General features: G+C 38.7%; 1 protein-coding gene across 1 annotated transcript in view; it reads right to left on the bottom strand.

The window, feature by feature from the left end:
• Positions 1 to 11,825, bottom strand: part of LOC106928731 (synaptic vesicle glycoprotein 2C-like) — a 42,067-nt gene extending 30,242 nt beyond the window's left edge. Inside the window, exons 1-2 of the mRNA XM_015005184.2 lie at positions 11,530 to 11,825; positions 425 to 1,248 (exon numbers count right to left, since the gene is read on the bottom strand). Coding sequence (XP_014860670.1) covers positions 425 to 1,016 — 592 coding nt within the window. The 5' untranslated portion in view covers positions 1,017 to 1,248; positions 11,530 to 11,825. The remainder of the gene's footprint in view (positions 1 to 424; positions 1,249 to 11,529) is intronic.
• Positions 11,826 to 16,077: the final 4,252 nt, after the last annotated feature.

Raw genomic sequence — 16,077 nt, 5'->3', positions numbered from 1 at the left:
TCAGCAACACTGACTTTTGAAAATGCTTGGTTGAACAAAAGAAAAAGATTGTTAAAATTTGGGCTACTTTTCACAACATTTGGTGGGTTTCAGAAAAGTTTCAGAGGAAAATCATTTAGAAATAAGTGTCTGTGGGGCAGAAAAGCACAAAATGTTAATAAAATGCCTTGTTATTGCACTTATGTTATCTCTAGAATATGTTGAATGTGACATCCTTCTGGAGTTGTGTGGATTTTACCCAAGTGTTTTGCACAACTGAATGGTTGCCATGGGAGATTAAAGGATTTCACTCCAGGTATGCATAATATGCAAAAGTCAATTTTACAAAACACTGGACGTTTAAAAACCCACTGAGTAACATAAAGAAGAATGGCTTGCGGTGGTTTCACACATTCATACGGTATCATGTGAAGAGACCACTTACCGAGCCATCCCGCGCCAGAGTTGGGGACGCACATGTCCGTCTCAGCGCTGGGCAGGACGAACCCCACCACAAACACTTCCACGCCGTCAGACATGAGCGCCAGTCCGAGCACGAAGAAAAGCTGCCACTGGAACCTCCCGTGGCCACACTCCTGCATGATCAGCTCATACTGCTGAGCCAGCTCCTCCTCGTCGGCCTGCCTCTCGTTTTCCAACTCCTTCTGGCTCTTGAGGCTCTTTAGGCCCAGAGCCACCTGCCCATCCCGTGGCTTTTCATTGTTGGAGGCCGGCACGCCTTGGTACTCGCCTTCGTAGATCTCATCTTCGTCGTCGTGGCCCTCAGTTGCGTCGCTGGACGCCCCGTCCTCGTCGTTGGCTGCGTTGTCGCCGTATTGGCCATCCGGCTGATTGTACGCGTTGTAGTTGTCCTCATCCTCGTTGTGGAAGCGGTTGTAGCTGCGTTGGGCAGAGTATTCGTCAGAGGCACGATCAACAGCTTTGTTGAAATTTTTGGAAGCATGCCTCTTGGCTTCCTTTGCGATGTCCTTGGCACCTTTGACCAAGGAAGTTCTGTTGTTAGGTGCTTCATCCATCTTGGCACAAGGAGAGTTGGCACTAACTAAATTTAAAGTGTCTCTTTACTTATTACTGATGATTTATCTCAAGGTAGGGTGAGATGCTGTATAAGCTTTGAGAAAGTAACCAGCAGCCAGGTAACTAATGGTTAAACAATCATATCTACTTCCATTGGATGGGCGTTGCCAGACAGAGTTCAGACGGAGACCCTATCCGAATTCTGTCCACTCAGAACTCAGCAGAGGGAATCTGTGGGGAGAGAAAGAAAGAAACAAACATTTTAGCTTCACTAAAATGTTTATCTAATCAGTAACTGCAGCCTTTCTTTCTTATAATAGCTGCAGGGGCATTTTTACACTCAGAAAGCCAAACCTTAAAATCTATAGAAAGAGACGTCTAACAGCAATTCATGTTGTGCTGAGACACGAAAAAAAGCAAAGGAAATGAGTCACTGAGAACACAATGTGTGGAGTCATTGACTTTTTGGTGAAAATTTAAAAAATACATTGACAATATATTTTTTTAGGTCGTGTGAGAACAACTTTATGGATCGGAAATGAATATTTCCCACTTCTGCTCTTAAGAGCAGAGGAGCTCATTTAAATTGGTAAATTTAACTTCCTTTTATGAACTTTTAAGCAAAGTCCATGCATTTTTAATGGGTAGAGTTAGGAATTATGATAATGGTATAGTAATGGTATGATATGGTTATTTATATGGTAACTGTATGGTAATGGTATGAAATACCCAGATCTTGTTATTTAATATTAGGAGTGCTGATCCAAAGTTGAAGAATTTGGAGATCCTCCTCCGTGTTTATTATTTCACCTGTTTTGTGCAATGAACTAGCAAAAACAGATCCTTATATGAAGCTGCCTTCACCATGCTTGGCAGTAGGTACAGGGTTACAAATCATAAAACAATTGAGCTTAGGTGGATCCAAGGTTGTTTCTCTCTGTACTCTAGGTTCTTTCTTCACTCTAAGATCTGCATATTTTTAGCTTAATTTGTCTTTCTAATTTGCCCTTATGTCTGAGTGTGAGAAGATATGGTTGTCTGTCATGTGTATCTTTCTGTTGTTCTGTGAGCACCTTATATTATCAAGTGGGGATGAATGGATGGATGGTATATTACTAATTTACTGAGAAAAAATTCAAATAAGACTAATAAAAATGCATTTCAAGATGAACAAGGCTCAAAAATGTCTAACATCACATTCATTGGCAGCATTGTAAAGGTCTTACATTGACATTTTTATAATTCCGTATACAAATGCATGGTGGATAAATAATGTGAATCCAGGCAAGTTTTGAATGACAGAGTCAAAAAAAATCACACAAGTTGTAACAATGTCCTATTACAATTAGAATCAAATCAAAACGAGAAGCAATTTCAAACAAAAATGTGACTGACAACCGATAAGCTATGCACCTCTGTGATTAATGATGAGTTTCTTTCACATCGGTAAAACTCGCGGTCCAAGAACTGAATTGGATCTAATTACACCTCGTGTGTTGCAAGTACGTCTGGAACGTCTCCAGGACTGCAGCACTCAGAAAATTACTCATAAGCTGCACTTTGTGCTCGGCTCGCTGATGAGCTCCGTTCACACATTATTAGTTTGCTGATGGCGTGACGGGAGAGGGTCTAATCACAGACTGTAATGAACTATCACTTTGGGATTAGACGCCTTTAAGTGTGGGACGAGCATCAGCAGAGAAATTCATCTCTATCCAACCAGATCCAAAAATTGTCCAAAGTTGGCATTCCTCACACGATGATGCATATCAGACAAAGATCCGCATCAAACTCACTCTCTAAATTAAGAGCCTATGTTTGGATGGGATGAGAACATCCAAAGAGGCGGGGAGAGACTAACGCCTTTCTTACTTTTTTATTTTTCAAGTTTCAGGGCTTCCCCCTAAAAAGTTGCTAATCGTAGTGGGAGGAGTGCATGGGGAGCCGACCAGAGGCACAATATGTTTTTGTGTTTTAAAAAATTGTTAAAAGTTGGCAGGAAATTTTAAAATATGACAAGGTAATTATTAGCCATCCCAGACGCTGTGATTGCTCTTGCTTAGTTTAATGCATCAACTTTAATGTGCTTGACACATGACAGGTTACGGTTTTAGCCACCCAGGGTGAAACCAAATAAACTATTGTGACGGCACCAATACAAGTTGAACATTTTTCAATTTTCTTGCGTCACCTTGCTGTATAAGTCTACATGCCCAAAACTTCACATGCACGAATTTCGCTGGTTGCTTGGCTGGCAGGAGGATGATTGTCACCTCACTGAGCAAGTTGCATAAGAAAGTAAATTTGAAAGAGTGACGTCGCCGCCTGTAGTTCAAGCTTCAGCCTGGCAGCCCGCCAGACTCATAGTGTACTGGAGGAAACCCTTTAAGTTGTTTGGATAGAATCTTTTCTACATCTGTTCAAGAAAACATTTGCCTGGGGAACAACAGTAAAGAAACCTTTATCTTTTAATACCAACATTTTTGTAACTTTTGTAGAAAAATGCAAAGGTATCACAAAAACTAAGACAGACTTGAACTATGATTTATGACTGATTTCTCATCAGACCAATTACAATTAAGAAAATTCTTAACATGATCTAAAGTGAAGACCAGAACAAAATGTGTATGTTCTGTTTTGCAGGTTGCCAAGTTGGCATATATGAGAACCTATTTTAAGCCATAAGTAATATAATTTTGAAATTATTAGAAGCATGCCAATCTGTTAAATTCTGTTCTGGGTTACGTCACAGCTGGAAATGCATGTCAGCCTGTAAGAGTGGTTTTCCTCTGGGACTTCTGTACCATGACAGTGGCATGGCCTCTTAGAAAACCTGCCAAGTCAACACATCAGTGCGTCTCCTAGATCCCACTGCTGCTGGAAGAAAATAATCAAGCTTTAGGCCCTCGTAATGCAATCTGGAACATCAGCATTACTTTGTTACTGGTGGAAGGCAGGTAAACCAATCAGGTAATTCCCCTTCTTAGGAATAGGTCCAGTGCAAAAAAAAAAATGGATTAGTATTTTACCAAATGCTGAATCCTTCAGGATCAATTCAATGTTTCCAGAAGAATCTTAAGTCTTTAACAGGAGCTAAGCGTGGGTTTAGCTTCCAGTTGGGGCTTGGCAGGTTGATAAATGGCGTTTCTGGTCACCTTTGTTGCTCGGCAGGATTAGATAAGACATCGCCTGGGATCTGTCATTGAACATCCAAGCACCAGTGGCTCGGCATAAAGCTGCCCCGAGATGGCTTGGCGCAATGCAGCAGCCAAATGAAAAGTGTCCTAACTAACTTTGTGTGTTGCCAGATGATGGGACACAAACCGCTTGAGGCTGTGAATGCATCTGTGCGTGAAGCCAAAGAGAGAATCCTCAGTGCTCAGCACATTTTAGACAACAGCGGTTTTAAATGTACTTTTTATACGCGTATATCAAGGCAAGCAAATGAATTTGAATGGAAAGTGAGACGGGAGACGTTTAGCGAGGTTTTATTGGTGTGCAGGAGTAATTAGGTCTACGTTGTTTGATACTTTTTCATTTGTATCAGTAATACTGTCCAAGGATGAGAACTTGAAGTGTGTTTTCTGTTTGTGGGAAAGACTGTTTAGAGTTTACACTTTTTTTCTGGCCAAGTCGTTGTTTTCACTCTACGGCAACATCCATTACAATTATATATATATATATATATAAAAAAAGACTTTTATTGGAAATGACAACCTTTCAGCAGGTATTAAGCAAACATCTCAACAAGCCCACATCTCTATATTGATAAAGATCTTTCTATTGGTTTTTGTTGTTACCTTTCATGTCATGTTTTCATTAGCTTTAATTGTGATAAAAAATCATCACAATTAACAGAAATAAACACTTTAAAACAGCAAAATGAGTCTGCTTGTAATTTATTTTTATGTTTCTTAGTGAGGCGAGTTGCTAAAATTAATGAATTTTTTAAAATAATATTCTAATTTCCTGAATAAGTGTGTAGTAAATACTCACTGCTCTTCTATCTGAGTTACAGTCCTTTCTCATCAGCTGCTGGGTAAATGTGCTTTTCTTTTTATTTGTCATGGGACCGGCCCTAAACTCCAGTTCAACATCAACTCTGTTGCTGTTGGAAACCAATGATTCATCTTCAGTATAAAGCCACATTTACCCAGAAGTCTGAACTTGTACCGTATCTGGAAAATTTCACACCCGACTACATGGAGTTCTACACCATTCAGGAATCCAATGGGGTTTGCTAACTGTTGTGCTAACTTGTGCTAGCAATAACAATAACTGTTTCCTCTAATTTCTGCACATTCAAACACTGTATTACATGCAGGCCGAATCAAAATCTTGAGACCAGGAACAAAGTTACACGTAATCACATTTTACGCTGCTGAATCACAACCAGTATGTAAGAGCAAGAGCCAGAAAACTACGGAAGCCCACAGTGGACGTTTTACGCATTTTTCTCGAGATGACAAGCAAATCTTGCGAAAATAAGCTTTGTTTTGTGCACAGCGGCATGCATTTGAAGGATAGACTCAGGTTTAACACACACCAACCTGCAAACAGGTGACAAAAATCAGAGGCATTTCCATAGTTTTATCATGTGAGATTTAAGAATTGCATCTGCAAATGGAGGTGAACAGTCTATCAACTAAAGTTTTATTTAAATGCTGATTATATGATTAAATTTGGTCATTTTCTCTCAGTTCTGTTTATTCTACTTAACTTTTCTTTTAAAAAAAGGTAAAGTAGAATAAGCATTCTATAAGAAGGATGATTGAATTTTTTTATTATTCAAGTCACATACATATTCTCCTGTCTGCAATCTTATGTAAACTCATATTGACCAGCGCAGTTCTTTCACCTGAACGCTTCAGGTCTCTAATCAAAGGATTGTCTCCGAGACGTGCATCACGATATGCTTTACGAGTTTCTGCAGCATATGGCCACGAAGAAAATAGGAAATCAACTTGCTGCTCTGCAGTTCTAAGAAAACTTTTAATGATGAAGCGAAAATGCATAATGGTGCATAACAGGCAGACAGGTCTGTGTATAATTCCCCCCATCCTATCCCTTCTCTGCGACTGTCAGTCTCGCAGTCTCTCTTTTTTTCAGTTTTTTTTTCCTCCCCTTTGCTCGTCTTTTGACATTCTTATCCAACTGTGCCGAGAGTTTCAAAGTGTGAGTCTTGATAGAGGCTCAGAATATGAAAGATTCACCTCTTCTCTTGACATTTCACTATTCACGATTGGCTAGACATTCTTCTTCTTCTTATGGAAATGCCTGCTAATGATGACATTTTCAAGTCTTTCACTGCATTTTGAGATACAGCTGCAAGTGCAGACCAAGTCTCCAATCTTTTTTATATTTATTTATTCTTTTTTTTTTTTATGCCAACTTAAGCAGCACTTTCCCGTGAGAAGCAACCCCACTCCATCCCAACTCCTTGGTCTTTTCCCATAAAAAGTCAAGCTAATATTGTTTATGGCCACTTCACTTCATTGTGATGGCAATTCCCTTTACAACCCGTCGTGTTGTTGTGATTGGGGTTATTATGAGCGAATGCTAACCTTATAATAACCCCCTTCTGATGGGATTTTAGCAATCAGCAGAACTCTCTTGAATCAGCAGTCTATATGCTGCGGAGAAACGATTTTCCAGCAGTCGTGGCCTGCTGACACTATCTGGATGTACGTTCATAAATCACTTCCATAACACAGAGAAATGCAGCAGATGCAGCAACATATACACTCACTGAGTCGCCTGGTGCATCGATTTGGGTTCGTTATTCTGAAATCTAGATTATCGAGAAGCCAGTGTTAGATTTATGAATCCACTTTTTTCTTCTTTTTCCTTTGCCCCATGAGTATATATGTTTCATAGTCATGTGTAGAAATCAATGTTGTGCTTAAAAAGCTTAATTGCCAATTATTCAGCACTTAAACCTGCAGTATGTAACTTTTGCTAAAATATATATATATATATTTTACCAATTTGTTCAAACTGTGACTATGTTCATGACAAACTTTTTACAGATAATCTGTAAAAAATAAAAAATAAAAAATAAAAAATCAAACTTCTCCTCCTCCTATTGCCATCTTAAGAAATGCAACACTCCAGGTCAAAAACAACCAATCAGAGCCAGGAGGAGGGTCTTGGTGCTGTCAATCAACCTTGTGTACACAGTGCTCAATGTGCTAATGGCTAGTGGAAACCTACTTTTTAGCCGTCACATTAACTGTTCTTAGCATTCTTGGCAGGCTCCAGTGTGCAGAACTATCTGTAGCATAGCAGAAAACAAGAGTGATTGACAGTGATAAGACCCTCCTCCTAGCTCTGATTGGTTGTTTCTGACCAAGCGGTGTATTTCTGGGAAGTAGTTCAGTTTTTTCACAGATTAATTGTTTACTGTCACAACATAGTAATAATTTTAACAAATATGTGAAAAATATAATTTTTTTTATAAAAGTCACATACTGTTGCTTTAAAGTCAGTGGGCCCAAAATAACACCTAATTGTGTTGGTTGAAGGTAAAGTTGAACATTTTAAAGGAAGTTGTTCTGCCTCTTCACTCCAGCCATGTTCATTTATAGTCATAATCAATAAATTACAAACCAATGAGTCTCTTTTTTCAGAGTCTAAGTATCTTTAGAAACTCACAACCATAAAGCCGGTATAAAACTTCTGTTTTATACCGACACATTTATGTTTTTAAAAAGGTTTTTTTTTTTTTTTTACTGATGTAATATTCTTATTTTAAATTTTCCATTAACTGTAAGTGGAAAATCATCCTAATGAACAGAAATAAATGATGTTCTCATTTATTGAACGGGTCCACACCATGACACTGCCACCGCCATGCTTGGTACAGTAGTCTCTCAGCACAATTTATTTCATCATAACAGCAATGCACTCTCAGAAGTTGCACCATTTTGATGATATTAGTATATTTCTGTGTTTCTGATGCCAATTATTGAGCAAAGATCAACCAGTTAATTGGACAACCGATTAATCTTTTAATCTGTATTACATTATTCCTTTTTTTCAAATTATCTCAATCAAAAGAAACTTGTGATTTTATATATGTCATTTTAACCCAGATGAAATCCTCCACATGGTCGTGCTACATTATATGAAAATATGTAAGTGCAGTTGCATGTACAGAGACCTGCAGGCTTTCTCAGGTCGGGTCCTCCAGATGGCTGCGGTGAACATCTACTCATGCACATCATGTGAATAAAGCTACACAACCAGCTCTGCAGATGCTACACAACTTGCTCTAAAGTAACACAACAGTAAGACTTTTTTTTTAATGCAGAGTGAGTTTACTACAGTCTGTAAGAGCAAATCTTTACATTAGATTCAAAAGAATGAAAGAGATAAGAGCCATAATTCTCACTTTCTTGACATTAGCAGGTGAAGCTGATTTTGAAAATGAGCGTACGAAAAGCAGAGTGAAAGATCTACATGTAGAATCCAGCTTGGTGGACAGGTAATGGGTGTTTGCATTTTTTTTTTTATTTGACTAATCTCAAACAATTTTGTCAATTTTATTCATGAGCTGTAAAATACAGTGGATGAAAAAACTGCCACAATGAAATTTTTTTCAGTGTAGCCTATCCAAACAACACAAAAGGACAAAAACAAACAACATAACACATGGGCAGAGAGGTACAGCTGCCCATTCATTAGAGAAGAAAATAATAAAATTAGGGATGATGAAGGTAAAAAAAAAAAATCATAGTGTGGGATTTCAAAAAAACTTCTGCACATGAAAAAGCAAAACATATCAACAAAATAAAGACACAAAGCATGTGGAACCAACATTACAACTAAATTATCTCATACAACATCCTCATTTTGCTACGCTCTTTGGAAAATGAGTTGTTCTCTCTGGATTTGAAAGAAAACTACTGATTAACGTACACCTCAGGACGTCTGATGTGAACGCAGGTTGATTCTTTAGACGAAATCAAAACGTGAGTTGAACATTTTCAGGTTTTGAAATCTCCCAGAGCATCTGATACTCAAACATCCTTAAGAGAAGCAGAGTGCCAGCGGCGCAGCAGTTTAGATTAAAAGCGATGAATGCACACTACGTTAACCACGGGCTTCATGCCTTCCAGGTCTGGAGATCCACTGAGTACAAATGAAGGGCAGCAGCGCAACATTTCATATATTAACAGCTGCTCTGACGCAGAGAGCTGCTAAACAACCCAATGCTTAGTGTGGGATCGCCCCTGTCTATGCTCACACACACACTCGCGCGCGCCCCAACACATAGTGAGCTGCTTGATTGCATGTATGTCATAGTGGCTGTGAGGGTTTACACACTACAGGAGAATGTCCAGCTGCTCTGGGGTTTCTGTGTGAATGTTTCACTTCTATTTTTATTTTTCTTGACTCAAACTTCACAGGTTTTGCTTGTACTTCTGTTAAAATAATAGTTTAATTTAATCATGATTTAGAAAATCAAGATTTTCTTTTGTCTCCTAGAGATAACAAATTAGAAAACTTATTTTATAACCAAAATCTCTTCCTGTGTCTTATACACTGCAAAAAATAACCTTCTCAAAACAAGTTAGAAAACATAGAAAACAAAATGGTTTTCCGATGTAAAACAAAAAAACCTCCCTACTAATATTTGATAATTATTGCCTTAAAACAAAATCCTATATCTTGCTGAAAAGTAACATGCAAGTTAGTTTTGTCTTATTTCAAATGAACTGTGATATTTTTACTTTGAGGTAAATGAGGATGAATGCAAATAAAAGTAACACACAACCATTTGCTTAAATTGCTCATCCATTCATTCAAAAGGCAAAAACGGAACAACAGTAGAGATTTCAGACCAACATGAAGCAACGCATAATTCTGAAGTGGAAGTGACACGCAGTGTTTAAAATGGTTTACAAAATAATGAGAAGAGTCGGTTGCATTTTTGTATTCACCCAGATACTACGGTGCGCCTGATTAAAATCCAGTGCAACCAATTTTCTCTAGAAGTCATGCAATTAGTAAAGAGAGTCCACTTGTGTATAATTTACTGTCAGCGTAAAACTGTTTTGTTTCTGGCCTCAGAGGTTTATTAGAGAAGATTGAGAACAAACGGCATCGTTAAGATATTATTTATTTATTTATTTATTTTTAGAATGACCCAGTCAAAGTGTAGACCTAAATTCAGTTGGTAATCTGTGGGAGTGCTTAAAAAATTATTGAAAAATTCATCCTGTCTGAGTGAGAAAGCAGTATATTTCAAATATCCTGGAGTTCCTGTAATGGTTCTATAAAGAACTGGCTACATCAAATTTATTTGTATAGAACATTTCAGCAACAAGGCAATTAAAAGTGCCTTACCTCATAGAAACGAAGTACATTAACCAATTAAGAAGGAAGCAATATACAAGGTTTCCTCCAGAAAACTAGCTAAGCCCAGTTTTGCTAACAAAGTCACTCCACTGTGTTTTTTGTGTTGAAAAAAAAAAGGCTAAAAACCAACAGGAAATGTGAGAAATAAAACAACAAGAATAAAGAAAATATTGCAGTGCACTAAATAAAACTAGTCTTCCTGTTGGTTTTGTATGTATAATCAAATGCTTTTTTAAAGAGATAGAATGTTTTATTATACATAAACCTAGCTAAACCCGTCTTTGCTGTCACTGTTACTGATGGATTTAAATAAATAAATAACGTTTAGCCTGGTGGGGGGTCAACTAAAGCCTGGTGGCCCGCCAGGCTTATCATACACTGGGGTTTTAGCCTTGATTTAAGGGAATTCAGTATTTTGGCAATTTCAGTTTTCTGGAAGTTTGTTCCAGATTTGTGGTGCATAGATGCTGAAAGCTGCTTCTCCATGTTTGGTTCTGGTTGTACAAAAGACCAGAACCAGAAGACTTGAGAGGTCTGGAAGACTGATACAACAGCAAGTCTTTAATGTATTACTGTGCTAAGTCGTTTGGTGATTTATTAACTAGTAGAAGTATTTTAAAGTCTCTTCTCTGAGCTACAGGAAGCCAGAAGCTTTATAACTGGGATGAAATACTCAATACTCTATCTTCCTGGTTTTTGTAAATATTTGTAATGAAAACCCAGCCTCTGTTGCAGTAACCAAAGATAAACGTATGGATGAGTTTCTTTAGACATTAGTCTTTTAATCCTAGAAACGTTCTTCATCTGATGTTGGAGTATTGACTAAAATTGCACAATTTTCAGGTTTTACTCGTAAACTTCACAGTTATGCACAACCTTTTGGCGACCTGTCACATAAAATCGCAGAAAGACACAACGAAGTTTGACGTTATAATGCGACAAAACACGGAAAGGTTCAAACGTTCTCGACGCTTTTTTCTCTTTGCCACTGCACCCTTTTGTTTTCCTCCGATATTAAACTGCCACAACAAAGAGGGTGGACTGGACACTCATACTGCTCTCCCTGAGCAAACATAAAATTTATTACTGGACAAACACCTGTTCAAATGGTTAACAACAACAACGACAACAACAACAACAAAAACCTACCTGGAAACACACACCTGGTCAGCTGACAGAGAAGTTTGGTGGAGGCTTAATGCTGAACTCATCTGTCACTTTCCTCCCCCCCACTCCAACCCAACCTCTTTTGTTCCACTTCCAGCGTTTCCACTGCGGGCTTCGCAGAGCGGCGCCACGGGGCGCGAGCGGAACACATCACTTACACGAAGCAGCATCAATCACCGCGGCGGGAGTCGCGCGCGTCCCATAATTAGATTTCGGGGTTTGCTGTCCTGCTTTCCTGGGAATCAATCCGCCGAGGACGCCACACTACGACCATACGGAACTGATTTCCTGCAGTGATTAATGTACAGGACGGAGAAGCTCGTGCGTGGATCGGTTCTGCGTTACTTATTTATTTATTTTTTTACCCCTAATTCAACACCGAACATGAACCCCCTCCTTCAGCCGCATATTCGTCAAAACTTTGACGGGTTCGATAACCGACAGATGAAATGCGTGGCACATAATAATAAACACTGTGTGTGGGGGGGAAACACGAAAGCACGAGCGAGAAAAGTTCTAACCAACTTTCCCGTCAATCATCCCAAACCACTATACCTCCTAATTTTACAGCCGCGTTCAAATTCCAAGTTAGCTTCAAATTATGAGAGGCTACATGCAGATGGATATGTTTATGGATAAGAAATATGTAACAAAAAAAATACAGTTTTGAGGGAAATAAAAACTATGCAGCGGACGAGATGAGTTCATAGATGCGGATATTATTAATAATAATGATTTTAAAAAGATGAAGCGTTTTTACTTACAATTTCCAGGGGAACCAGAAAGCATCGCAGCGAGCCCGATGAGTCCAACAGCTCCGTTCCCGGATTTCCTCCTCACTTACACCGATACAGAGGGAGCAGACATCGCAGCCAGATCTCTGCTTTCTGTTCTTGTGCGATGCAGCGGATTTTTCTGCTGCAGTCCAAGAAAACAGAGAGAGGCTGCGGGGGAAGCGTGAGTGCGATGGGAGGGAGAGAAGGGAAGAGGAGAGGAGAGAGGGAGGAAGGGAGCTGTAGTTTGTAGTGGACAGACTGAGATCAGTATCAGGAGGTCTGCATCCCTTTAATGCACTTTGATACCCGCTGACAAAAGCCGTGAGATGATTTGGATTACAAGCTGGCGGAGGAGAGAAACCTGCGGGACTGGAGTGCGGATCTTGGCAAGAAGTTTCCTGTAACTTCACCTGAAAATCTATGGACCAAGCTGATAAAAAAAGAATCTGCTTTATTTTTTCTTTATTTCTTCTTTGGACTTCAGGGGGGTATCTGTGTGACAGGTCAGCATAATTAGCTGAACAGCCATTGGTAGGTTCAGTTGTACCAATTTGTAACATTTAAAGATGATGGTTTGACCAGTGCTTGGTGAGTTGTTCAAAACTTAATTTTTCATAACCTGGCCCTAATTTAAAGGGGCAGTATTATGTATTTTCCTCACACACTGTACCATTTTGTAACACAAATAATTAACTGTTACCTTCAATTATTATTAAAATGCTATAAATATAAAATATTACCTAAAAGAAATTCGCTTGTAATTTAGCGCCTTGAAATTGGACCTCTGTCTCTTTAAGAAACTCTTGCACTTTCCGAAACTCCACCTTCAGGAAGTCATGACTGCATTGCTCCTCTATTAACCCTTTAGCAACACTTTTACCAGCGTTTCACTGAGGAATAGTTTGTATAATAAACTCAGCAGGATCCAGGAGGCGTTTGCTAATGGCTGCTCTGTGAGGTGGGAGATTGGAAATCGCAGCTCAGAGATTAAAGGATTTCCCAAATATAAAATAATCACAGCGACACTCCAGGTATGTTTTTGATGAGGGAATAACATTATAAAGTGACGTTAATCTCCAAAATGATGATTTTACATAATACCACCCCGTTAATAAATACATAGCGTTTTGTGGTCAAAACATGACAAAAAAATTTTTAAAAAAAATACTTCCACGGATATGGATATGAATGACTGCTTCATAGAGAAAAGCTATGAACTGGGATTTTAACCTATTCTGGTGAGTTCCTCTTAATCTTCTATGCCACCCACTGTTTCCTGAAGCAGAACCCACTGTTTCCTTCAAACACAAAAATATAAGTGTTTGAAACACAGCAGTCCAATCACCGGACGATGTTGGCTTATTTCGCTTTCAGTTTGTCACGAGTCAACGTCTGTCCATGGTGCATCCAGTACGATACTGAGCCGCTTCGTCCTGTTGTAGCTGTTTGGCCATTGCCAGCGGCAGCAGTGTTCTGGCCTAATGTTGCTTTGGTTGCAGATGTTTCCCTCTGTAACAGCTTCCTAAATCCAAACATAAGTAGGAAAATCGAATCAGCTTTTGTTAGCATGTTGTTGGGATGAGTAAGCTAGAGCTGCTGCTTGGTGGGGAAAGACTGTGAAAAATGCTGAAACTTTTCTTTCTTAATTGTTGTACGACTACGCAGTCTTCTGCAAAAACTTCTAATTAGATGAGTTATTCTGGAATAAAAAAAACAAAAACCCGCTGGTTCTGAGTTGTTTAGTTGGATGAGGTATGTAGAGTTTAATTGATTTCTATTTCTGTGCTCCAGAGAGCACATAATTCAGTGCATTAAAACAAAGAGGGGTTGTTGGAGAGGTCTACTTGTGGGGTGCTTTGTTTTTTCTTCTAATTATGCAGCACGGCCATCCTCCAGCTCATACCTCCCACACTAATGCAAGTTTGAAAAGTACATTGTTGCTTGTTTGTTTAATAATTATTTCTTTGCCATTGTTTTGAAATCAGAGAGACGCTATATTTACCCTGGTACCTCTGTGTGTGCAGCGTACCTGGGCATAATGCTGAACTCCTACTCACTGACATCTTTTTTGTTTTTAAGAAAGAAAGAGAGAAAAAAAACTCTTGGTGTATGTTGCATTTTAAATGAAACGTTCAGAAGTTAGGTTACTGACACAGTTTCCCACTTTACAATAAATGCTACTGCATGGAAAAACACTCGTTATGCATTTCCCGATGAGACAAAATGAAACAGATAATTTTCTGTCTTGCCTTCAAAGAATTTGTGTCTTTTCTTGGTCATTCTTTTTCATCAACAGTTTGAATAGTGCCTGTCTATTGGGAGCAAAGCTGTGCTACAAAGCATCAGGATGGGATGTGTAAAGTGTGTATCCAAGTATCTGCTCAACCCTTGGGGAATAGATTTCAATGTTCTGAGTGTGAACTTAGTAGTCTGATAATTTTTAGTCAGATTAATCAGAAAGTAGGTCATACCTGCAGTCTCACTTTCAGTTTCAAGAATCTGGCATCTTTATTTCTGTGCATAGGGCACAACATTGACTAAGATCAAGTAATGTTATTATTTGTGTTATTATTGCTGCCATATTCAATTAATTATCCTTTAGAAAATTGACAACCTTTAATTAGATATTAAGCATACTTTTCATTAAGGCTGCATTTCTGTATTAATTATTTTTTGGCGTGATGTAATATTCTATTTTCAAATGTCATGTTTTTATTATCCGTCAGAGGAAAATCTGACAGATAATCATTTAAGGAAATAAAGTCTTTCAAACATCCGTCTATGTGTACTTCTATAATTTTCTTCACTAAGTGATGAAGTTCCTGAAACAAAATGGGGATTTCATCAATAAATTGCTGAATGGGTGTGTATTATCAGCCTTCTTGTCCAACATCAGTGCCTGACTCCATGAACGTTCTGCCGGATGAGGGTCAAATACTAACATGAACTCATTCGCAACATTGTATGCAGACAATTGCTATGATTTGCTTCTAAGAAAAATGTTACTCTTCTAACAAATTGATATCGGAACAGTAGTTGCTGCTTTTTTATACTCCAAGACAGGGATGTGTGGGTGTCTTTAAATAAAAGCCACATAATGGATAGATGTCCCCAAGTACAAAAGAACACTGTAAAATTCCAGTTACATAAATCTCAGAGACAGTCATAAAAACAAAGCTGTTTAGCCTCAGTTTGACACTATTGCGTAGCCACGTTCTCGGCTCCTACAGCATAACCAGCCTTTCAGAAAAGAGTGTGATAATGCGGGCAGGCATTGAGATAACCTGGGTGTCGTTAAGGAGCAAGATAAATGTCCTCCGGATGAGCCTATCTGCGTACTGCAAGGTTAATTATATTTCTTAGCACAAGAGGAAGAGAAGAGGCATCAATGGGTGTTAGCATTTGAGGAGAACTTAAGAAGCAAAAGTTTGTATCATGAGTTTTGTCAGTCACCACTTCAGAGATTTTTAATTCACTAATATGAACTTTTTTCTCTTTATCTACTTGTCAAATCTGGCATGAATACAGTCAACAAATGTGCAGACGCGCTATAGACACGTTGCATGTTGTTGTTTACATCCAGAAATTTCACGCCTGCACACAACACTGGAGGGCAAGAAGACTTTTATTTCACTTGCCATCCATCTATAGAACAACTCCATTAACAAAATGAAACCTGGAGATGTAGGTGTCATTAATTTAGTGCAGTGCGCCACAGCAGAGGGAAAATAATGCAGAAAAACATTGAAGAACA

This window comes from Poecilia mexicana, unplaced genomic scaffold, assembly GCF_051168715.1.
Source record: "Poecilia mexicana isolate PSO_F unplaced genomic scaffold, ASM5116871v1 scaffold_12, whole genome shotgun sequence".
Taxonomy (NCBI): domain Eukaryota; kingdom Metazoa; phylum Chordata; class Actinopteri; order Cyprinodontiformes; family Poeciliidae; genus Poecilia; species Poecilia mexicana.
This window is presented reverse-complemented; position numbering and strand designations above follow the sequence as displayed.